General features: G+C 47.0%; 2 protein-coding genes across 2 annotated transcripts; both read right to left on the bottom strand.

Moving 5' to 3' along the window:
• Positions 1–1,186: 1,186 nt before the first annotated feature.
• Positions 1,187–24,547, bottom strand: LOC129328763 (zinc finger protein 420-like). Its single transcript, XM_054978041.1, has 5 exons — positions 24,167–24,547; positions 23,624–23,750; positions 23,093–23,185; positions 16,912–18,197; positions 1,187–2,827 (listed from the first exon to the last, which is right to left on the bottom strand). The coding sequence occupies exons 1-5, from the start codon at positions 24,287–24,289 to the stop codon at positions 1,373–1,375; spliced, it is 3,084 nt and encodes a 1,027-aa protein (XP_054834016.1). The 5' UTR covers positions 24,290–24,547; the 3' UTR covers positions 1,187–1,372.
• LOC129328753 (zinc finger protein 557-like) lies at positions 9,610–13,578 on the bottom strand. Its single transcript, XM_054978032.1, has 5 exons — positions 13,528–13,578; positions 12,314–12,473; positions 11,210–11,290; positions 10,606–10,732; positions 9,610–10,152 (listed from the first exon to the last, which is right to left on the bottom strand). The coding sequence occupies exons 2-5, from the start codon at positions 12,329–12,331 to the stop codon at positions 9,992–9,994; spliced, it is 387 nt and encodes a 128-aa protein (XP_054834007.1). The 5' UTR covers positions 12,332–12,473; positions 13,528–13,578; the 3' UTR covers positions 9,610–9,991.

The following is a 24,547-nucleotide window of genomic DNA, read 5'->3' as shown; positions in this document are numbered from 1 at the left end:
GTTCCTAATTCCAGCTGGGTTAAGGCAGGGGATGGGAATTGCCACCTTCTCCGCTACTAATACCAGCTAGGTTAAGGTGGCAGTGGTCATTGCCACCTGTTCCACTCTATAAAGCAGCTGGCTGAAGGGGGGGGGGTATTGCCACCTGCTCTGCTTCCAATATCAGCTGCATTAAGGTGGGGGGTGGGCATTGTCACCTGCTCCGCACCAAATACCAGCCGTGTTAAAGTGCAGGGAGGGGACAGCCACCTGTTCCGCTCTTGTTCCCGGCCTGGGCTTCCCACCACAGCATGTTTTCTGGGGAGATATGGTGAGCTGCCTGGGCTTTCCTCTGCAGCAGCGCCCTCTGGTGGTGCACCAGGGCATAAAGTGAGTTGTCTGAAACACGCTTTCTCAATTACATAGTAAGAAGATTGAAAGAGTGGGAAACACAAAATCCCTTTTATTGGAGTTCACTCTCAGGTTGAAATTTATTTAGTAAGAATTATACGCCTTAGAAAGATAATATGAGTCTGGGACAGAGAGAGTGGGCTTGTATAAAGAGATAGGGGGATGTATTATTAAAATATATAAAAAGTAAGACTTTCATGGATTTCCAGTTTTTTATTTGTTTGGATTTGCTGCCATCTATTGGCAGAGAATATCATAGCAGTTTGAAAAACGAAGCATTTTCATCATAGCTTTAGCAAGATCATAGAATTGCTTATAACTTAAAGATACTTTCATTATGCTTTTATCATAGTTGCTAAATTGTTAAGGCATAATATACTTATTTTATTTTTCTGGCAAATGAACATGAGCCTGGACTCAAGGAGAAATTTGCAATTTGATTGATCTACAAGAAAGATGGAGTCCTAAATTCAGGAGATACAAGAGAGATTAATACCTATGCAGATCTTGGTGAGAAACCAAGGCCTATGAGATTGCAATCTCTCCCTTATTTATTCCTTCTAGGTACCATCTCCAGTAGAAAAAGCATAAACCAGATGGAGGACCTTCTATTTTCATCTTTCAAATTTCATTTCTTATTGGAGTTGGTAAGAACTATTTGCTCTGATGTTATATTACGCAATGATCTAGTCATTGAAACCAGGACTGTCTGTACTAAGTAAGTTATGAGATGAATTTCTCCTGTGAATGGAAAAGGTTTGGCTAACATGGATCTATATATGTGGTGTTCAATATCTTTTCATGGAAAGTGGCTTTATTGTGTGTATTTTACTGTTTTATCATACAGCTTTCCAATTTTCTGAGTCAGTTTAGTTTAATATTACATTTTTCCACCTTCTGAGCATTGCTATGGTTTCTCCTCTATGTGAGTTCATTGATGAGAAGCAAGGCTTCCACTCTAACTGAAGCTTCTTCCATACTCTTAGCATGGATATGAGTTCTCCACTTTGTGAATTCTTTCATGGGAAGTAAGGTCTGAATGATAATTGAAGATTTTCCCACACTCCAGGCATTTATATGGTCTCTCCCCTGTGTGAAAGCTTTGATGGTAAGTAAAGTTTCTTCTCTGATTGAAGCTTTTCCCACACTCCAGGCATTTATATGGTTTCTCCCCTGTGTGAATACTTTGATGAGAAGTAAGGTGTCCTCTCCGACTGAAGCTTTTCCCACACTCCAGGCATTTGTACGGTTTCTCCCCTGTGTGAGTTCTTTGATGGCAAGTAAGGCTTGTACTGTGACGGAACCTTTTTCCACACTCCGTACATTCGTATTTCTTCTCCCTTGTGTGAATTCTTTGATGGGAAGTAAGGTATCCACGCACACTGAAGCTTATCCCACACTCCAGGCATTTGTACGGTTTCTTCCCTGTGTGAATTCTTTGATGGGAAGTAAAGTTTCCCTTCTGACTGAAGCTTTTCCCACACTCCAGACATTTATATGGTTTCTCCCCTGTGTGAATTCTTTGATGCCTGTTAAGGTGTCCACTCTGAATGAAGCTTTTCCCACACTCCAGGCATTTATATGGTTTCTCCCCTGTGTGAGTTCTTTGATGGTCATGAAGTTGTGCACTGCAACTGAAGCTTTTCACACACTCCTGGCATTTATATGGTTTCTCGCCTGTGTGAGTTCTTTGATGCCTATGAAGGTGTGCCCTGCGACTAAATCTTTTTCCACACTCCAGGCATTTGTATGGTTTCTCCCCTGTGTGAATTCTTTGATGGGAAGAAAGATGTCCACTCTTACTGAAGTTTCCCTCACACTCCAAGCATTTATCTGGTTTCTCTCTTGTGTGAATTCTTTGATGAAAAGTAAGAGCTGCAATGTGGCTGAATCTTTTTCTACACTCCAGGCATTGATATCGTTTCTCCCCTCTGTGAATTCTTTGATGCAAATTAAGGTTTCCACTCACTGTAAAGTGTTTCCCACACTCCAGACATTTATACATTTTCAACCCTCTGTGAATGCTTTGATGAGAAGACAAGTGTGCCTTCTGACGGAAGTTTTTTCCACAGTCCAGACATTTATATGGTTTCTCCCCTGTGTGAATTTTTTGATGTGTATTAAGGTGTCCACTCGTACTAAAGTTTTTCCCACACTCCAGGCATTTATATGGTTTCTCCCTTTTGTGAGTTCTTTGATGGTAATGAAGGTGTGCATTGCGACTGAATCTTTTCCCACACTCTAGACATTTATATGGTTTCTCCCCTCTGTGAATTCTTTCATGGGAATTAAGGTTTCCACTCAGTCTGAAGCATTTCCCACACTCTAGACATTTGTACGGTTTCTCTCCTGTGTGAATGCTTTGATGGGAAGTAAGGTGTTCGCTCTGACTGAAGGTTTTTCCACTCTCCAGGCATTTATATGGCTTCTCCCTTGTGTGATGGGAATTAAGGTTTTCTGCCTGATCAAAGGTTTTTCCACACTCCAGCCATTTAAATACTTTTGTCCTGGTATGTGTGTTCCAATGAACATCAGTGTCTGATTTTTCGGGAAAATTTTCATTATTTGCAGTGCTCTTATTCCAATCGCCTTCCTTGTTTATTTTTTGAAGTAGTGGAACTTCATGAGAGATATCACCTGGTAAAAGACTGGAACTAGTCCTTGGTGGGTATTTTCCCTCTTCCTTCCTCACTGCATCACAGCATTCATTGTTCTCTTTCTGTTGCAGATACGTATCTTCATTCTCCATTAATGCCTCTTCTTTTGTTTTATATGCTGACTCCCACTCACCCCCTGCAGAAAGAGAGAGAAACCTGGCATGATCCCAATGAAGAAAAATGCAGCCAGAACCTTAGGGAAAGAAATAAATTAACAGGAATTCAGAGGCTTGGTGTCCAGAAACATTATGGGAGTACAGCATTTCACTGGGACTTTTACTGCCACACAGGTCCTTCTTTGGCCCAAATTCCAGGTCCGAGGACCTCCCCCAAAATGCATCCACAATCCCATGTATTTGTTTTCAGGCAATGATTCCCAGTTTCAGGGCACAGATTCCCTGTTTCTTTGTTCTTCCCAGGTAATGGAACTGTGGTGCAGCTGTGTACCAGGGATCCTTTATACCAGGGGTCAGAATCACTTACATTGGGGTTCCCCATGGCTGTGCCCAAGGGAGCAAAGGTGCTCACCATCCCCTTTCCTGGTGCCTGCCCTGAGTTAATCAATACTGGCTGGGTCCATTCCACAGCAGGGCTTTTCTGTTACCATACAAATGCAGCAGGCACTCCACAAGGACTTGTGCTGAATGACTAGGCAAGCTGCTGTTCCCCTAAGCCTTTACCTCCTGTACCCCCCTCCACCACGGAGTGGAGAGAAAATCCATTTGCATGAGACAGCAGGATACTCTGATCCTGGGTGTGCCTGTCGCTGCCCGGGATAAGAGAAAACCTTTCCCCTATGCAAGTCAGGTGGCTCACTCTTGCCCCAGCAGCTGCCACTGGCAGGACAAGAGAAAATTTTCCCTGTCCCATGCAAGCCAGTAGGATTGTTCTCCCTCTGAGCACCGCTACTGCAAATGGGAGAAAAGCCCTTCCCTCTTCTATGCAAGCGGGGTGAAATGTGATTACACAAGCTCTGTCTGGAGTTGCCTTGGGTCACATCTCTTTGGCAAAGCACACACGAGGCCGCAGGATCAGGGACTGGCATCTCCAGTTAAAGGGACCTCATGGTGTTAACCTTGGTGTTTAAAGCCCTTCAAGGACTGGGACCTGCAAACCTGCGGGACCGCCTCTTCCATTACATTCCCTGCAGAGCACTACGTTCTGCAGACAAGGAACTCCTGGTGAAGGACATCCGTCCGGCCTCAACCAGGGCCAAGGCTTTTTCAGCCTTGGCCCCAGCATGGTGGAACGCTCTCCCACTGGAGATCCAGGCCGTGTGGTACCTGTCACAGTTCCGCAGGGCCTGTAAAATGGAGATGTTCCGCCAGGCCTTTGGCTGAGTGCCAGCGCATGTCCCCTTTCTTCCACCTAAGACCACTACTTTTTCTGGGACTGCCCTTGGCCATGTGCTATGCTCATATATATGCCCATATACGGACTCCCAACTATTTATTTAAATAGCCTGTGCCTGGACTATTTTAATGATTGTCTTAAGATTATTATTGATCTTATAGTTTTATGATTAATTCACTGTATTTTATGAATGTTGTTAGCCACCCTGAGCCCATTTGTGGGGAGGGCGGAGTGTAAAGGAAGGAAGGAAGGAAGGAAGGAAGGAAGGAAGGAAGGAAGGAAGGAAGGAAGGAAGGAAGGAAGGAAGGAAGGAAGGAAGGAAGGAATGGGAAACCATTTTGTCAGAGACCCACTGCCACCCACAGTGGACAATTCTTGGGAAGAAATGCCCCCCACCCTGAGATAAGATTGATCTTCTGCTGGTTGGGCCAGCACTGTGATGTCATAGCATTAAGTAAAACTGACAAATTGTAAGATCTCTCTATGTTTTAAGTGGTGTTTCCCCCAATCACTAGGGATAGCATCTGCTCCCTGCTATACATAGAAACAAAGATCTGCTCCATGCCCAGGGATGCCTCTAGAAGCCTCCGATGGGCAACACATTGGCCACCAATTCACACCCACCCAACATTACAGGAAGAAAGACTCCGCATGGCCCTCTGGCCCCCCAATGGTCGCAATGCCATGTTAGATTTCTACAGAGAATGCTTTCCCAGCTGAGCCCACACGGACGTGATCATGAAAAGTCTTCTCCCTTCCAACACAATCTCACCCAAGCTAAAAGAATTGCTGTAAACAGCTTGAGAAACAATCCAGACATCCTGGTTGAAGAAGCTGACAAAGGAGGAGCCGTTATCACCGCGGACAAATCTGACGACCTTCAGGTGGCCAAAAGAAGCTACTTTCTACCAACAACTAACCTCAGACCCCACTCCAGAACACCAAAGAGAACCAAACCGGTTTTTCAAGGAATTACCCACACACACACCGGAGCAGATCCATATTACCCACACACCACAGGAGCCTTGACCCGGCACTTCCTATCTTCTGCCCAAAATTCACACGCCTGGCAGCCCGGGATGTCCTCTTGTCTCGGGCTTGGGGACCACCACTCTCAGCGTGTTTGTGTACATGGACTCCGTTTTCAGACTCTGTGCAGTCAATGCCCCCAGTTATGTGCAAGTCACCACAGAATTCCTGAGAAAAATTCAATCTTCCAACAATCTTCCAGGTCACGCTCCTTTGGCAACCACGGATGTTGTCTCTCTAGCCACCCACAAAGGTGGACTCCAAGCTATTAGGAACGCTGTCCCTGACAACACCATAGCTGACCTCGCTACCAAGCTTTGCTGGTTTGTCCTCACCTGTAACTACTTTAGATTTGGTGAATATTTATTCCTTCAGTGGGATGTCACAGTCTGTTGTCTCAAACAGAAACTCTCACATGCAGGATGTACAACTGTATTGGGTCCACTTTGCTTTCAGTATTCCAAATATATTTGTTATGATGCCCTATGGAGAAAATTTTCCAGGAGCTGGCTGTGCCTTTTTTCATGCAAAGTGAAACTGTCAAGCCAGAGAATCACAGCAGGAAAAAAACTGAAACAAGAGGCACCAATACAAGATAACAAGCAACCCCAACACAGACTCTCAGGAAGTAATACTACCTCGTTCCCCCCTCCTTCTGTTTTCAAGCCACTAGAACCTTTAAAATGAGATTTCTAGAAATTCCCAAATAGGTCTGGATAGTTCAGGAATGTAAATACTGGTATATTTGAATATTCCCGAATAAGCCACATATATCCGGATATAACCAAATATTATCAAATAGTTATTTTTCAGCTATATACATTCAACTCAGGAATACCAATTTGCAGACTCCTAACATCAGACATTTTGGGAATTGCAATACCCACCTGAAATAGGAAGGAAATACAGCAGATATCTGGAGAAGGGAGTTTTGATTCTTAAACACCCATACCCTGAAAGTCTTCTGATATTTAAGGTGCCACTGGACTTAAATACTGCTTAATTAATCAGGAGGTCTTTTTAATGCAGGTAGGAGGGCTGTACTGTACCAAAATGGGTCAGAGGAATGATTTAGTAAAGGGACAGGGACTGTAAACTATACCACTGTGTACTGATGGTTGCTGTAAAATATTGCATTGTTCATTGGATGTCCTAGCCATACTTGATACTGACTTACACAACATGATCCATCTTGAGTTTCAGTGACAAAGGCAGGCTATAAATAATGTAAATTATTTTTTTTTAAAAAACTCCAGGCTTGGAAATCCCTGGTAATTGAAGGGGTGGAACTAGAGTGGTGGGTATGGGGAGTGGAAGGACTTTGGCTTGGATTATTAGCCTAGATTAAACCCCCTAAAGCAGCCACTTTTTCCACAGGAGTTGATCGCTGTAATTTAGAGATCAGTCGTAAATCAGGGAGAATTCCTGGACCCACCAGGCCGTTCAAAACCAGCATTTTGTTGAAGGGACACACTTGTTCATTCATATTTTGAATGCCCCACACACCTAAACGCCATGAGTGTTTAGACTAGCTTTCCAAAGAGTGTTAAAAGGGAGAGGCAGCGGTTGAGCTTCCAAAAGTGTGAAAGTGCAATACGCCACCCTCACACTTCAATATCTACAACCTTCATAACTCAACAACGTTCTTTGGGGGAGAAGCAACTGCGAGGATAAAGAGCGCTGCAGAAATCCACCTTCCTTTCAAAGGAAGAGCAAGAAACACAGAGACCCATGACAGACCTAAGCAGTTACCTATAAATCCCTCCAGTTCATCAGAAAACAAGAGAAACAGCTCCTCCTCTTCCTCCAGCCAGGATATGAGGTCAGGTTTGGCAATCTGAGGCCCTGTTTAGCAGGAAAAAACCCACAAAATAATGACTCTTCAGTGTGCACATAAATCCAGCAGTTCCAAGCCAGCTTGACGTCCCTCCAGAAATACACAACAGGCAAATAAAAGGGGTGGGGCAGAGCTCCTTCCACAGCCCAGCAAGGCAAAGCTCAGAGAGGAGGGAAGCCCCTGCTTAGACCATCTACCTTCTCCAGGCCAACCATCCCTTGCCACTGCTTCTCAGGCAATCTAGGCTCACGACAGCCAAGCAGGGGCTCCCTCTCTGCAGGGAGAACCCAGAAGCCCTCCCACAACCAAGGAAGGATCATGGAAGGTGGCAAAGATGAGCCATTGGGGCCAGGAAAGACTGCTTGGCCATGCCCTTCCTCACTAAGGTCTTCCTCACAGACACATCTCACAGCAAGTAGGAGACAGCCATTGAGTAATGGATCCTCACCCAGAGAGGCCACGTTCCCAAAATTCTCCAGCATGACTTCCTTGTAGAGAGCTCTCTGGGCTGGGCACAGCAGGGCCCACTCCCCCTGGGAGAAATACACAGCCACCTCTTCAAAGGACACTCCACCCTGGAAGGAGAAAGAAGGATTACTTTATATCACTGAAAAGGACAATATATTAATCCTGAAGGACTAGCAGAAAAAGGAGGGGAGATGACATTTGGGCCCCCCTCTCCCAGACCTCCTGGGGGCTTCTTGAGGATAAAGAATCTCTCCTCATTGGAGGAGGGTGAGCAGCCTTGAGGCCAGAGACGTCCGTATCAGAGAAAAGCTGATAGTTTTCCGTGGGGAATTCATGGCTCGGTCTCTGCTTGGGCTTCTCTGTACAGGCCGTCTTAGACAGGGAGTGACTATTTTCTTGCCTCCCCTCTGGGCAGCACCAGAACCAGGGCAAGGAGCCCGACCCTCTGAGATTTGTAAGGAAGCATTCCTGCTATCCACTGAACATCTCCTCTGTGAGACCTTTCCCCCCCCTCCCCCAGCTACCTTAGCTGGCTGCATGGCGGCTCTTTTCCCTTCACCACATGGAGGAGATAGCAGAGAAGGCTTCAGGGGTGTCTTCTCCCTGCCGCCTTGGAGTGAGAAGAAGAAAGAGGGTTGGAAAACATTCTTGGTACTCACATATTTCTATGTCAGCTCCTTTAATCTCTGGACACAATTCAAGATGCTGCATTTGATGTAGGAAGATTGTGGAGTGTTTCACCCAGCCTCCCTCCCCCCAAACCAGACAATATTTATGAGGGGAGTCCCACCTGCCTTATTCATGTGTCCCCCTCCCCTCCTTGAAATGCTTCCCCCCAGCCTCTGCCAACCCATTTGGGGCAATGATCTCCTGAACCTGCCTGAAGCCACACCTCTCCCTCCTCCCCTCTGAGGGAAGCCAAGCCCCTCCGGCCTGCTCCACACAACCAGGAGAATGTGCTGGGAAGGAAGTGGCAGAGGCCTGAAGGGATGATGAGACCGAGTGCCTGACTGAAGGTGGCAGGTGGAAAAGTTCTAGATACAAATACGACTTTGCATATTGGAAATGTTCCCCTCATAGAAAATTAGCACTGAAAGAATACAGTCTCTGCCCTCTTTCTAAGCTTGCTGTGCTGCTTTTCTGAGGCAGGGAGTTTCTAACCCAGGAAAAAAATCCTGATTGTGCTCCTCCACCTGCAGTCTGAAGTGAAGCCTCCCCTTGAGCCCCCCTTTAGAGAAAAGGGCTTAAATAATATGGCAAATCAAGTGAGCTCCCCCCACCCTCGCCACTCCACCATCTCAGGTCTCTGCCACCGGCCAGAGGTTTATACAAGTGCTTGACAGGGAAGGCATCTCTTGTTTTCTGTCCAGCACGGTGGACCTGCAACTGTGGTTCAGAATCTCTGGCTACCTGGAAAGATACACACACAAATACATACCCCATGCACACACACAGCAGAGCAAAAGAGCACACCAGAATTTAGAGGAGTCAGACCAGGATTTCAAAACAAAAATGGGAGGATGAAAAGGGATGACTCAAATACTGTTTAATTATTCAGGAGGCCTTTTTAATAACAACAACATTTGATTTATATACTGCCCTTTAGGACAACTTAATGCGTACTCAGAGCGGTTTACAAAGTATGTCATTATTATCCCCACAACAACAATCAGCCTGTGAGGTAGGTGGGTCTGAGAGAGTGCCTAGAAGTTATGACTAGCCCAAGGACACCCAGCTGGCTTCAAGTGGAGGAGGGGGGAATCAAACCCGGTTCTCCAGATTAGAGTCCCGCACTCTTAACCACTACACCAAACTGCAGATAAGAGGGCTGTACTGTTCCAAAATGCTTCAGAGGAATGATTTGGTAAAGGGATAGGGACTGTAGACTATACCACTGGGTACTGACTGTTGCTGTAACCTGTTGCATTGTTTGTTGGGTGCCCCAGCCATACTTGATATTGACTTTCACTATGTAATCAGTCTCGAGTTTCAGTGACAAAGGCAGGCTATGAATAATATAATTTTTTTTTAAAAAAATTCCTAGTAATTGAAGGGGTGGAGCAGAAATGGGGAGTGAAAGGACTTCAGCATGGACCACTAGCATGGAGTAAACCCTCCAAAGCAGCCACTTTCCCCACTGGTATAGATCTCTGTAGTTTGGAGATCAGGTGTAAATCCGGGAGATCTCCAGGTCCCACCTGGCAATTCCAAACCAACCGATTCCAAAACATTTTATTGCAGGGCCTCACCTGTTTGTTTATATTTTGAATGGAATGGAAGGAAGTGCAGGCAACACACAGTCCCATGACAGATCTAAGCAGCTACCTGTAGGTCCCTCCATTTCTTCAGAGAACAGGAGAAACAGTTCTTCCTCTTCCTCCAGCCAGGATATGAGGTCAGGTTTGGCAATCTGAGATCCTGTTTATCAGAAAAAGCACAGAATTGTGACTCTTCAGTGTGCACATAGATCCAGCAATTCCAAGCCAGCTTGACTGTCTCTCCAGAAACACACAATTGTAAAGTAAGGTGAGTGGGGCTGAGTGCAGGTTGGTGCCTACTTCCTGCCCATTTGAGATTGACATACCAGCTGAAAACTAAGCAAGCGCCAGAGGACTAAGCAGAGCTCCTTCCACAGCCCGGCAAGTCAAAGCCCCCGATTAGACTACCCCACCTCCCCCAGGTCAAGCATCTCTTGGCACGTCTTCTCATGGGGTCCAGACACAGAACTGTCAGAAAGGATCACCAAGAGTGGCAGAGAACAGCCATTGGGTGCAGAGAAGACTGCCTGGCCATACCCTCCTTCATTAAGGTCTTCCTTGCAGCCACCCATTACAGCAAGTAGGAGACAGCCATAGAGTAATGGATCCTCACCAAGAGAGGCCACATGGCCAAAATTCTTCAGCATCACTTCCTTGTACAGAGCCCTCTGGGGTGGGCTCAGCAGGGCCCACTCCCCTTGGGTGAAATGCACAGCCACCTCTTCAAAGGACACTGAATCCTGGAAGGTGAAGAAGAGCACAGTTTCCTTACATCACTGGAAAGCAGGTGTGGAGAGGAGAGGGCAATAAAAGAGTGTAATATGTTAATACTGGATGATTAGCAGAAACAAGAGGAGAGAAGAGCCCTACGGGGGTATTTGTCTCCCCCTCTCCCAGATCTTGTGGGGCCATCTTGAGGCCAAAGAGTCTGTCCTTGTTGGAAGTGGGATAGCAGCCTTATGGGAAAGAGGCCAGTGATGTCCATATCAGAGAGAAGCCAATGATTTTTCATGGGAAATTCCTAGCTTAGTAATAGTCTCTGCGTGGGTTTCTCTGTACAGGACATCTTAGACAGGGGGTAAATATTTCCCTGCCTCCCCAGTGAGCAGTGCCAGAACCAAGGGCAGGGAACCCAATACTCTGAGACTTACAACTGACAAGGAAGCACCCCTGCTATCCATTGAGTGTTTGCTCTGTGGGACATGCCCTGTCCTTACCTGAATTGGCTGCATTGCAGCTCTTTTCCCTTCAACACGTGGAGGAGATGGCAGAGAAGGCCTCAGGGCTGTCTTTCCTTGCTGCCTTGGAGTGAGAAAAAGAAAGAGGGTAGGAAAACATTTTTTGGTACTCATATATTTCGATGCCAGCTCCTTTTGTCTCTAGATTGTATTCTGAGCACAATTCAAGACACTACATCTGACGTAAGAAGGCTGAGGAGCATTTGGCCCAACCTCCCTCCCCCCAAAACCAGACCACATTGATGAGGGGAGTCCCACCTTCCTCATTCAGCTGACCCCTTCCCCACCTTGAAATGCTTCCCCCAACCTCTCCCAACCCATTTTGGGGCAATGAGCTCCTGACCCCACCTGAAGCCAAACCTCTCCCTCCTCCCCTCTGAGGGAAGCCAAGCCCCCTCCGGCCTGCTCCACACAACCAGGGGAAAGTGCTGGGAAGGAAGTGGCAGAGGCCTGAAGGGATGAGGGGACTGAGTGCCTGACTGAATGTGGAAGGTGGGAAAGTTCCAGCTACAAATATTTATTTGTATAATAAAAAAATTCCCCTCACATAGAATGTTAGCACTGAAACGATACAGTTTCTGCCCTCTTTCTATGCTTGCTGCATTGCTTTTCTGAGGCAGGGAGTGTTTAACCACCCCTTAAGCTCACCTTTAGGGAAAGGAGCTTGAATAATATGGCAAATCAAGTGCCCCCCTTCCCCACAATCTACCATCTCAAATGTCTGCCACCTCCTTCTCTTGCATGTGTGAACTCAGCCTGAGAGATTTAGACAAGTGCTGGACCGGGGATGGGGGGGACATTTTCTATCCGGCACAGCTGACTCTGAAGATATCCTGGGACTGAGGCTAAGGATCTCTGGGAGTCTGGAGGGACTCCTCCCTTTCCCACACACACAGCAGAGTAAAAGAGCAACTCAGAATTTAGAGCAGTCAGACCAAAGTGGGAGAACGCCAAGGAGGCCAGAGAGGGAACTGGGCAGGGCTTTCTTTCATCTCTGCTTCCCCTCTGCTTTGGACTTTCATTGGAGCCCTTTCCATCCCATATTTCCCACCTTCTTTCTTCCTAAAGCCCCTTTCAGCTCACCAGATCCCTTCCAGCCATTCTAGCAGCAGCTGATGAAACTCAGAGGTGCTGGTTGGGGGAAGAAATGGCTTCCCCACAATAGCCTGCCTCCATGTGCCGCTCTAGGGTTTAGGGCTCCTTCACTTTAACTCTTGGAGGGAATCTCTTCGATCAAAAGAGCCTGAGAGAGAGAAAATAGTCTTTGAGGGAGAAATTCTTTCATAATCTAGGTTGCTTTGATGCCAGGCCTTGCCTACTCTCCAAGCGTTTATGAGTCCCTCTACATGAGACGCCTCGGTGTATGTTCATCAAGTGTAGGGAAATGTAATGTTAGCTGGGAAGCATAGTTTAAACAGAAAGAGCCCACAGAGATTGCTCCTCAGTGGGTCTGTTCATTTCATCTTCGCCTCCGGAAGGCTCTGTCAATATCACCTCTCCAGTCTAAAACTGTGTGGGATGACAACCAGAGGGCAGGGAGCGAGGGAAATGGACTTCATGGAAGCAAGATGCTTCATGGAAGCAAGAAAAAAACCCTCTTTTGAACCCGGGGCAAAGAGTCCATGTGAAAAAGGCCTAATGCACCGACCTTAATTTCCAAATGAGAAAACAGCTTTGTTACTGTGCAAGATTTCGTCTGAGGCGCCTCCTGTTCTGGCTTCGAGGTCCTATTTTGTCTGGGATTCCACAGAGTCAAGCGCCACCGTCCCTGCCCCCTCTTCCCACCACCTCTTCCAGCCCCCCTCAAGCCTTCATTCCTCTCCCGCACCTGCGCCATCGCCCAGCCCCAAATCCCCTCGACCCCTATTCCTTCCCCCTGGACCTGCTCCCTCCTTCTCCACCACCCCAAACCTCACCCTCGAGCCTTCAGTGCTTTCCTCCCTTACATCTGCTCCATCCTCCCCCCAAAATATCCCCCTCATCGCGCCATGCCTCTTCTTCCTCAATGCATCTTCCTCAGCGCCTCTGGAACCCAAAGACACTTGAGTCCCCGTCCAGCCTCCAAAGGCGCCCGGCGAGGATCCCTCCCTCGAGCCTCCTGCAGGGACTTCACGGCTGTGCACGAAGGGCCTGTGTGGTGCAGGAGGGGGAGAGCGGGGATTTGGGGAGGGGCTTCCTCTCCACCCACTCCCGTTGCATCCCCCCTCCTTTCTCTCCGCTTTGTGTCTTGCTTTGCACACTCACCGCTTCTCTCCGTTTGCCCCCTTGTCCCCCCTCTTAACCCTGGTCGAGCTCACCAGATTCCTCCAAGACTTTCAAGCAGTAGGGAGACACAAATGCCTCTTTGGCAAGGGGGGGGACAGGAAATGGCTTTTCCTCTGAGCTCCCTCCCCCCCATGTACCTCTCTAGGAGTGCGCGTTTCTCACTTTAACCCTTAATAGCCCTAAGAAAGATTCCTTCAGTACAATACACAGGTTGTTAGTCTGAAGAATCAGTCTTTTATTTTAGTGTATTTCATTTCTGTATGTGTGTGCTGTAAACACGACAGTGGCTTACTTTTCTGTTTTCATGTTTGCTGCTCGTAACATGTTGTCGTCTTTTGAAAAATTATTTCTTTGAATACCACATTTGATGTCAATGTTCCGTCTTGTTTTCTAAAATATTTTTGGATTGTGGCAGAGCAAATTTCAATGTTTAAATTTTCAAAGGATCTAACTCTAGGCATTGCGCATGTTCCACGCGAACTCTGTCTTTCGGTGCTACACCTCTGAAGATGCCAGTCAGTTCTGCGGGTGCCATGGACGGCCAAAAAAACAAATGTGGGTTCTAGATCAACTCAAGCCTCAATTCTCCTTAGAAACTAAAATGATGAAACTAAGGCTGTTGTACTTTGGTCACATCATAAAAAAAACAAGACTCATGGGAAAAACCAATAATGTTGGGAAAAGCTGAAGGCAGTAGGAAAAGAGGAAGACCCAAAATGAGATGGATTGATTCAATAAAGGAAGCCTCGGCATTCAGTTTGCAAGACCCGAGCAAAGCTGTCAATGGTAGGATGTTTTGGAGGTCATGAATTTGTAGGTTCACCATTAGTCAGAAGTGTCTTGATGGCACATAACATGCATACAAGTGCAATCCCCCCCCCAAGGAATAAAAGGAGTCCCTGCAGTAAAAGCTGGGTAATACCTGCAACGGATACGGGAAGAGATCACAATCCAGTTCCATTTATCACAATGCCCTCCTTGACCAGCTTTCAGGCCTTGGTCTCTGTCCATAAAAGGCAGAGGAGGGAGCAGGGCTCCCTCCAAGGCTTCTTTGGCCTGGCAGTAACCACTGAGCTGATATCACCGGATTTGCAAGCCGCACTCAGGCCCAGCTTCTTGCTTCTGTTCAACAGCAGCCACCACATCAAAACCAGTTTGGTGAGGATGTGGTTAGCGTTTCAGCCTAGGGTCGGGAGACCAGTTTGAAGTCACCACTCTGCTATGGAAGCTGATTTGGTGATGTTGGGCCAGTTACACCTTCTCAGTCGAACCTACCCCACACGGTTGTTGTAAGGATAAACTGGAGGAGAGAAGAATAATGTAAGCTGCTTGAGGTCCCCCTTGTGAAAGAAGATGAAACACAAATGAAGTAAATAATTTTGTTTAAATAAAAGGCTCTGTCGGCCCATCCATCTGTTTCTCCGTCGGGCTGTGGTGGGCATATCTCCTCAGAAAAGAAAGCTGGGCGTCTCAAGGATGATCGCGAGAGATGCAGTGCCAAACACAAAAGGAATCAGAACATCCTCCTGAGTTTTTTGTATTGCAATCTAAGATGGACTGTGGAAGACACAGTTCATCAAAAAAGAAAGCTGGGAGCCACAAAATTGGTCTCTAACTTCAGGATGCTGGGTGTTGGGGATTCCCAAAACAATGGGAATCACAAAATCCTGGCTTAGGTTATCACCAGACACTGTCTCTCCTGAATTTATACTGGAAATTACAGTTGACTGTGGCAGGTGGAAGCATGGGAAGTGCCAGAAGGACACACGGGGAAGGCAGGGAATATCCCCTCTGTGACAAAAACAAGGGGTTTCACCACTTTCCTGAGCTGTCGGAGAACGTGTGGGATAGTGGTTAGAATGTCGGACTGGGAACAAGATCATGTAGTTTGAATCCCAACGGTGACAGGTAAGGTTGCTGGCTGGCTTTGCCCAATCACACCCTCTCAGCCAGACCTCACAAGGTTGTTGTGAGGGGAAAATTTAGGGGAGAGAACAACGTTAGCCGTTTTTGTGTCCCCACTGGGGACAAAAGCCACACACACAGGGAAGGGGGAAAATATCCCCTCCTTTACAAAACAAAGGGCACAGAAGAAGCTCCTTGCGGAATGAGAGCCAGCCTAACTGGACCTAGGCAGAGAGGGTGCTCCTATATGGCTGGTGGTGGATCAGTCCAGAGCACCCTTTGCCACAGCCAGGGGCAGCTCCACTGTCTCAAGCCAGTGTGCCTTCTGTGCCCATGTAAGGTGGCCCATGGCCCATCTATGCCATGGGCCAACTTACAAAAAGGGAGGTGTCCGCATGGAAGTGGTTGAATGACTCCTTTGCCCACCAGCAGCAGCGGAAGGGGGTTGCCCAGGCCACCCATAGGCTTAGCCCAAAACTGTGACTGTGCTGCTGGGAGGCATCCCACCCCCCACCCCCCACCCCCGCGGTGGCCACTGAGCTCCTGCAACCAGCCCAGTGTTCCTTTTGCTCTCCCTCTGCCACTTCCATGGGGGGGAGGGTGACCCCATTGCTTTGCACGGGCCTAACATTCAGGTGGACCTGCTTAAGGTTCCTCCCTGTGAGCAGGGTGGTGGGCCACACACACACACAACACACACACACGACCCTCTGCTTGAGTGACTGCGGGGCCAGGTCCCCATCCATTGCCACCTTTCGGTTGATTGGTTCCCCCTCTACCTGCTCTATAGTGCCCCTGATACATATTATGTGTGTGATGGTGTGGTCCCCTGGGATGCAGGTACAGTTTTGACCTCTGCAGACCTACAGGAGGGGCGTTTGCCCAATCACTACCCTATGCATACTCCTTTTAGGGAACATGAGCAACACTGCTGCTGTGCCTCCGCTTGGCTGCCTCCACTGCAGGGATCTTCTGGGTTATGCTGCTAGTTATTCCTCACCTTACTCATATACCACAGGATAATGCATGTGCTAAGCAAACTGATGTTCCAGGCCTCTGGGCTTGGTTCAGTGAGCTAGCAAGCAAGCAAGCTAGCTGGGGTCTTCTCAGACGGTTTTCCAATGTATCTTGGTTGTTTTCTTGATTGTGTCTGTGGTTGATCCTTTAGATGAATAAAAAGACATCCTAGTGTTTTAATGATGCATCTTAATGAATAAATCTCTATAAAATACACATCATGTGGTGTTCAGTGTGGCTTTATTGTATGTATTTTACCGTTTTATAGTATTGCTTTCCAATCTTGAGTCAGTTTGATTTACTGTAACATTTTCCCACATTCCGGACATTGCTATGGTTTCTCCCCTAAGTGAGTCCATTGATGAGAAGCAAGGCTTCCACTGTGACTGAAGTTTCTTCCATATCCATGTTTGGATATCCATATGGTTTCTCCTCTATGTGAATTCTTTGATGGGTAATAAGACGTTTGGATATCCATATGGTTTCTCCTCTATGTGAATTCTTTGATGGGTAATAAGACGTGAACTATGATTGAAGCTTTTCCCACACTCCTGGCATTTATATGGCCTCTCCCCTGTGTGAATTCTTTGATGGAAAGTAAGGTATCTGCTGTTACTGAAGCTTTTTCCACACTCCAAACATTGATACGGTTTTTCCCCTGTGTGAATTTTTTTATGGGAAATAAGGTGTGCATTCTGTATAAAGCTTTTCCCACACACTGGGCATTTATATGGTTTCTCCCCTGTGTGAATTCTTTGGTGGGAAGTAAGGTGTGAATTACGAATGAAACTTTTCCCACATTCTAGGCATTTGTATGGTTTCTGTCCTATGTGAGTTCTTTGATGAGAAGTAAGATTTCCATTCTTACTGAAGCTTTTCCCACACTCCAGGCATTTATATGGTTTCTCCCCTGTGTGAATTCTTTGATGGGAAGTAAGATTTCCATTCATACTGAAGGTTTTCCCACACTCCAGGCATTTATATGGTTTCTCTCCTGTGTGAATTCTTCTATGATAAGTAAGACTGTCGCTCCGACTAAATCTTTTACCACACTCCAGGCATTTATACGGTTTCTCTCCTGTGTGAATGTTTTGATGGGAAGTAAGGGTTCCTCTCTGCCTGAAGCTTTTTCCACACTCCAGACATTTGTACGGTTTCTCCCCTGTGTGAATTCTTTGATGGGAAGTAAGGTTTGTATTGTGACAGAATCTTTTTCCACAGTCCAGACATTCATATTTCTTTTCTTTTCTGTGAATGTTTTGATGGGAAGTAAGGGTTCCTCTCTGTCTGAAGCTTTTCCCACACTCCATGCATTTATATGGTTTCTCAAGTGTGTGAATGCTTTGATGGGAATGAAGATTCCCACTCTGACTGAAGGTTTTCCCACACTCCATGCATTTATATGGCTTCTCCCTTGCGTTAATTTTTTTATGTGAATTAATGTTGTCTGTCTGATGAAAGGCTTTCCCACATTCCAGCCAATTAAACTCTTCTATCCTGATATGCGTGTTCCAAAGAATATCAACATCTGATTTTTCAGGAAATTTTTCCTCATTTGCAGAATTCTCATTCCAGTTGCCTCCTTCGTACAGTTTTTGAAGTAGTGGAACTTGATGAGAGACGTCACCTGGTAAAAGACCGGAACTATTCCTTGGTGGGTATTTTCCCTCTTCCTTCCTCACTGTATTACAATATTCAGCGTTCTCTTTCTGTTGCAGATATGTATCTTCTTCCATTACTGTATATTCTTTTGTTTTAGTTGCTGACTCCCACTCACCTCCTGCAGAAAGAAAGAGAAACCTGACATGATCACGAAATAGGAAAATGCAGCCAAAACCATAGGGAAAGCCTTAGTGTCTGGAACAACTATGATCACTCTTGCTTGGGAATCTGTGACATCTTAGTTAGTACTATCCAGTGTCTCAAAGGTGGCTAATAATGAGAGTTCAGCATTTTACTGGGACTTTGATGCCAAGTAAGGAGGGGAGAACGTAATATTATACAGACTTCTTTTCTTGAACCGAGGTAATTGGGTCAAAAGAGACATTTAATCAATAGCTTCTCCTCTTTCTGTTGGACCCAATTGCACAGTATGTTGAGTGCTGGCTGCGGCGTCACTTTCTGACCCTGTGGAAGGGTGTCAAGTGAGAGAATCCCCCCCTCCCGCCAGAGCTGGAAAAAAACATCCTCCTGCTCCCAGAACAGCACCCCATCATTTGGGAACACAACTTTCATCCTCTCTTTGGGAACAATAATGCAGTATGGGTCCCTCCCCACCCCACAGCTTCAGCTCTTGCAACCCTCTCCCTCTTTATCATTACAATGGGAATAACGGAGTAGGAGAAAAAATTAATGGTCAAGTTTACATTCAAAAAGAGAATCCAACTTCAAACATGAAAGTTCACTCTTCGTTTACCTCAAGTTGCTCCATTAGCAGTAGAATGAGTAGCAGCTGTCAATCTTGCATCACCAGGGAAGGGAGAAGCCCTCTGGCTCCTGAAAGAGCCCCCTTTCTCCCAGAGCCTGGGCTGTATCCAACTCAGCTCTGGGCCAACCCGGCCACCCTCCCAATTTCTCTCTCCCCCATGTTCTGCAGCCCTTCCCTTACTGACACCCACTTCTGCACACAGTTTTAGATACTAAATCAGCTTCCCAACTAGCTGCTTCAGACAACAAGCAATTGGCTATTCACTGGAAAAGGAGAATCCTGGCTATGATCTAAAACTCAGTGGGAAAGCCACGATTTCCTCTGCAAGATGTTGAATTTTATACTGGTATGTTCTACCTTGGGGAAATCTTTGTGGGCCAGGGATCATTTATACTAGGGGTCAGAACCACTTACATTAGCGTTCCCCATGGCTGTGCCCAAGGGAGCAAAGGTGCTCACCATCACCTTTCCTGGTGTCGGCCCCAAGTTCATCAATACTGGATGGATCCATTCCACAGCATGGTTTTGCCATTATCATACACATTCTTTTAAAAGTTATTTGTGCAGCAGGCACTCCACAAGGACTTGTGCTGAAGGACTGGGTAAGCTGCTGTTCCCTTAGCCAGGGCTTTTTTTCGGCTGGAATGTGATGGAACGGAGTTCCGGCACCTCTTGAAAATGGTCACATGGCTGGTGGCCCCACCCCCTGATCTCCAGACAGAGGGGAGTTTAGATTGCCCTCCGCGCCACTGAGTGGCGCAGAGGGTAATCTAAGCTCCCCTCTGTCTGGAGATCAGGGGGCGGGATCACCAGCCATATGACCATTTTCGCCAAGGGCGATTTAAACTTTAAAAAACTCCCTTGTTCCAGCTGACCCCAAGTGACATCATTGTGCATGTGGTAACAAGGGCACCACCTCCTGCCAGGAGTTGCCCCTTGTGCTGGCAACCCACTGAGTTCTACCACCTCTTTTCCCAGAAAAAAGCCCTGCCCTTAGCCATTAGCTCCTGTACCCCTCTCCACCATGGGTGGAGAGAAAATCCATTTCCTCTTCTGCATGGCCCAGCCAGTCTTCTATGATCCTGAGTGAGCCCATCGCTGCCAGGGCAGGAGGAAAACCCTTCTCTTACGCAAGCCAGCTGGCTTGCTCTTGCCCCAGGAGCTGCCACTACCAAGACTAGAGAAGCATTTCCCTGTTCTGTGCAAGCCAGTAGGATTGTTCTGTCCCTGGACGCTGCTACCAGGAATGGGAGAAAAGCCCTTCCCTCTGCCGTGAAAGCTCAGTAAAATGTGTTTACATGAGAATCGTCTGGAGCTGCTTTGGGTCAAAGCACATGCTTTGTTCACAGAAGGTCCAATGTTCAATGTTCCACTCTAAGCTTGTTACTCAGAGTGGAAAGTGCTTGGGAAAAAATGCCCCTCAACCAGGATATGAGATTTACATTCTGCTAGTTGGGATTGCACTGTGATGTCATAGCAGTGAGTGTAACTATGACGAATTGTGAGAGCTATGTTTTTAGAAGTGTTTTCCTTGGTACCCAGAGATAGCATCTGCTTCTTGCTATATATAAAAACAAAGATCTAGCCCACTGCCCAGGGATGCCTCTAGAAATCTCTGATGGGCAATATATTGGCCACCAATTGCCAGCCACCCAATGCAACAGGAAGAAAGACTCCGCATAGACCTCCGCCCCCAATGGTTGCAATGCCACATCAGATTCCAACAGAGAATGCTTTTCCAGCTGAGCCCAAATGGACACGATCATGAAAAGTCATCTCCTTCCCAACACAACCTCCTCCACAACACAACCTCACCCACACTGAAAGAATTGCTGTAAACAGCTCCAGAAACAATCCAGACGCTGACAAAGGAAGAGCAGTTGTCATCACAGACAATTCTGACGACTTTCAGGTGGCCAAAAGACAACTCTCTGATGCTACTTTCTATAAACAACTAAGCTCAGACCCCCCTCAGGAACATCAAAGGGAACTAAACTCGTTTTTAAAAGGAATTGCCCACACACATACAGGAGCAAACCCATATGGACACACCGCAGGAACCTCAATCAGGTGCTTCCTAATCTTCTGCCCAGAATTGACAAACCTGGCAGCCCGGAATGTCCTATTGTTTCGGACCAAGGGACTGTCACTGTCAGCATACCTGTGCACACAGACTCCATTCTCAGTCTACGCCCCCATTTAGGTACGAGACACTACAGAATTCCTGAGAAAAATTCAATCTGTCAACAATCTTCCCTTTTGACCACCATGGATCTTGTGTCTCTATACACCCGCAAAGATGGACTACAAGCTATTAGAAACACCCTCGCTACCGAGCTTAGCTGGTTTGTCCTTGGTGGCCACTACTTCAGATTTGGTGAAGATTTATTCCTTCAGCATAACAGCACAGCCATGGACACTCACATTGGACTGCAATAGGCCAATATTTTCATGGCTGACTTGGAGCGCTTCCTCAGCTCCCACACACTAAGACCTCTCCTGGACTTGAGATTCATTGATGACATTTTTATCATCTGGAGCGGACACATTGGAAAGAAGCCCTGGAGCAATTTCCACCAGGCCTTCAGCAAGTTCCACCCCATCATCAAGCTGACAATGAATCAATCTACACAGGAAGTACATTTTCTAGACACCACACCACTGTACAAATTGAGCCCCATGGTGCAGAGTGGTAAGCTGCAGTACTGCAGTCCAAGCTCTGCTCACAATCTGAGTTTGATCCTGGCGGAAGCCGGGTTCAGGTAGCTGGCTGAAGGTTGACTCAGCCTTCTATCCTTCCGAGATCAGTAAAATGAGTACCCAGGTTCCTGGAAGTAAAGTGTAGATGACTGGGGAAAGCAATGGCAAACCACCCCGTAAAAAGTCTGCCAAGAAAACGTTGTGATGCGACGTCCCCCCATGGGTCAGTAATGACTCAGTGCTTGCACCTTTACCTTTTACCTACTTTACAAACACATGACTAATCCTTAAGAAACACCTTCTACATAAAAGGTTGACTCAGCCTTCCATCCTTCCAAGGTCAGTAAAATGAGTACCCAGTTTCCTGGGGATAAAGTGTAGATGACTGGGGAAGGCAATGGCAAACCACCCCATAAAAAGTCTGCCAAGAAAACGTCGTGATGTGACGTCCCCCCATGGGTCAGTAATGACTCAGTGCTTACATCTTTACTTTTTACCTACTTTACAAATACATGACCAATCCTTAAGAAACACCTTCTACATAAAACTTACTGATCAGCATACATACCTATATGCCTCCCGTCACCATCCTAAAGACACTGAACAATCCATTGTCTACAGCCAAACTCTACATTACAAGCACATCTGCTCCAATCCCCCAGACAGAAATTCTCACTGGCAGGATCCACAACAGTATCTGGATTTGGGTTGTATTCAGAATTCTGAATATGTTTGAATTTCCCCTACAGGGTAAATTTTCCAGGGGCTGGAAGGAACATTTCTCAAGCAAAGTGCACTAAAATTGCAGGGATCCTGAACAAGTTCATGGCAGGAAAATATCCATGTGCAAGATGAACCAACAAAGCCCAACAGAATGAATGTCAAACAAGAGAATCCTACCAGAACTCTCAAATGAAAGAATCCCACCAGGGGGAAAAAAAACCCTGAAGCAAGGGGCACTTATACAAGTGGAAGAGAATCAGTGACACTCAAAGATGCAGGCACAACCCAGGGCCAATACAAACCCATCAAAGCCAACATGAAACCAGTGAATCCCAGCATCCAGCCCTGGCAATGGTATATGGCAGGTACGTAGCACTGACACAGACACACAGAAACCCTGCCTCTTTCGTCCCTCTTCCTGTTTCCTGTTAAATCTTCAAAGGTGGAAGGGGGACACAAGCTGCTACAATATTTAAAATGAGATTTCCGGATATTCCCGAATATGTCTGAAATAGCAACCAAGCTCGTTTTTTTTTTTAAAAAGAGGCTCTAGAAAACAGAGTGCCCTCTGGAGAGACGGGCAGCCTCGCCAGAGCAGCTTTCCAAAGAGTGGTAGAAGGGCGAGGCAGTGATTAAGCTCACAGTCTCTGAAGTGTGAAAGTGCAATACGCCACCCTTCCGCCTCAAGATCAACAGCCTTCATAACTCATCAATGTTCTTTGGAGGAGAAGCAACTAGGAGGACAAAGAGCGCTGCGGAAACCCACCTTCCCTTCAAAGGAAGAGCAAGAAACACAGAGACCCATGACACATCTAAGCAGTTACCTATAAATCCCTCCAGTTCATCAGAGAACAGGAGAAACAGCTCTTCCTCTCCCTCCAGCCAGGATATGAGGTCAGGTTTGGCAATCTGAGGCCCTGTTTATCAGAAAAAAACACAAAATAATGACTCTTCAGTGTGCACATAAATTCAGCAGTTCCTCGCCAGCTTGACGTCCCTCCAGAAATACACAACAGGCAAATAAAAGGGGTGGGGCAGAGCTCCTTCCACAGCCCAGCAAGGCAAAGATCAGAGAGGAGGGAAGCCCCTGCTTAGACCATCTACCTTCTCCAGGCCAACCATCCCTTGCCACTGCTTCTCAGGCAGTCTAGGCTCACGACAGCCAAGCAGGGGCTCCCTCTCTGCAGGGAGAACCCAGAAGCCCCCCCACATCCGAGGAAGGATCATGGAGGGAGGCAAAGATGAGCCATTGGGGCCAGGGAAGACTGCATGGCCATGCCCTTCCTCACTAAGGTCTTCCTCACAGACACATCTCACAGCAAGTAGGAGACAGCCATTGAGTAATGGATCCTCACCCAGAGAGGCCACGTTCCCAAAATTCTCCAGCATGACCTCCTTGTAGAGAGCCCTCTGGGCTGGGCGCAGCAGGGCCCACTCCCCCTGGGAGAAATACACAGCCACCTCTTCAAAGGACACTCCACTCTGGAAGGAGAAAGAAGGATTACTTTATATCACTGAAAAGGACAATATATTAATCCTGAAGGACTAGCAGAAAAAGGAGGGGAGATGACATTTGGGCCCCCCTCTCCCAGACCTCCTGGGGGCTTCTTGAGGATAAAGAATCTCTCCTCATTGGCGGAGGGTGAGCAGCCTTGAGGCCAGAGATGTCCGTATCAGAGAAAAGCTGATAGTTTTCCATGGGGAATTCATGGCCCAGTATCTGTTTGGGCTTCTCTGTACAGGCCGTCTTAGACAGGGAGTGACTATTTTCTTGCCTCCCCTCTGGGCAGCGCCGGAACCAAAGACAAGGAGCCCGATCCTCTGAGACTTACAACTGAGAAGGAAATATTCCGGCTATCCTCTGAGTGTCTCCCCTGTGAAACCTGTCCCCTCCTAACCTCAGCTGGCTGCATGGCGGCTCTTTTCCGTTCACCACACAGAGGAAGTGGCAAAGAAGGCCTAAGGCGTGTCTTCTCCCTGCTGCCTTGGAGTGAGAAGAAGAACAAAGGTTGGGAAACCATTTTTGGTACTCACGTATTTCTATGTCAGCTCCTTTCGTCTCTGGACACAATTCAAGATGCTGCATTTGATGTAGGAAGGCTGAGGAGCGTTTGGCCCAAACTCCCTCCCCCATATCAGACAATATTTATGAGGGGAGCCCCACCTTCCTTATTTGTCTGACCCCCTCTCCTCCTAGAAATGCTTCCCCCATGCCGCTGCCAACCCATTTTGGGGCAAAGAGCTCCATCTTGACCCTGCCTGAAGCCAGACCCCTCTTC

Source organism: Eublepharis macularius, chromosome 4 (genome assembly GCF_028583425.1).
Source record: "Eublepharis macularius isolate TG4126 chromosome 4, MPM_Emac_v1.0, whole genome shotgun sequence".
NCBI lineage: Eukaryota > Metazoa > Chordata > Lepidosauria > Squamata > Eublepharidae > Eublepharis > Eublepharis macularius.
The sequence above is the reverse complement of the archived record's forward strand: the minus strand, read 5'-3'. Positions and strand labels throughout refer to the sequence as shown.

What these genes read in the sequence shown, in the direction of transcription:
- LOC129328763 (XM_054978041.1), bottom strand. Translation starts at nt 24,289, where the DNA reads ATGGTTTCCCAACCTTTGTTCTTCTTCTCACTCCAAGGCAGCAGGGAG. An exon ending in TGGGAACGTGGCCTCTCTGG is followed by an intron (nt 23,186 to 23,623) that starts GTGAGGATCCAT and finishes TCTGATAAACAG; the next exon opens with GGCCTCAGATTGCCAAACCT. An exon ending in TGAACTGGAGGGATTTATAG is followed by an intron (nt 18,198 to 23,092) that starts GTAACTGCTTAG and finishes TTCTTTCTGCAG; the next exon opens with GAGGTGAGTGGGAGTCAGCA.
- LOC129328753 (XM_054978032.1), bottom strand. An exon ending in CTGCAATGCAGCCAATTCAG is followed by an intron (nt 10,733 to 11,209) that starts GTAAGGACAGGG and finishes TTCACCTTCCAG; the next exon opens with GATTCAGTGTCCTTTGAAGA. An exon ending in TGGCCATGTGGCCTCTCTTG is followed by an intron (nt 10,153 to 10,605) that starts GTGAGGATCCAT and finishes TCTGATAAACAG; the next exon opens with GATCTCAGATTGCCAAACCT.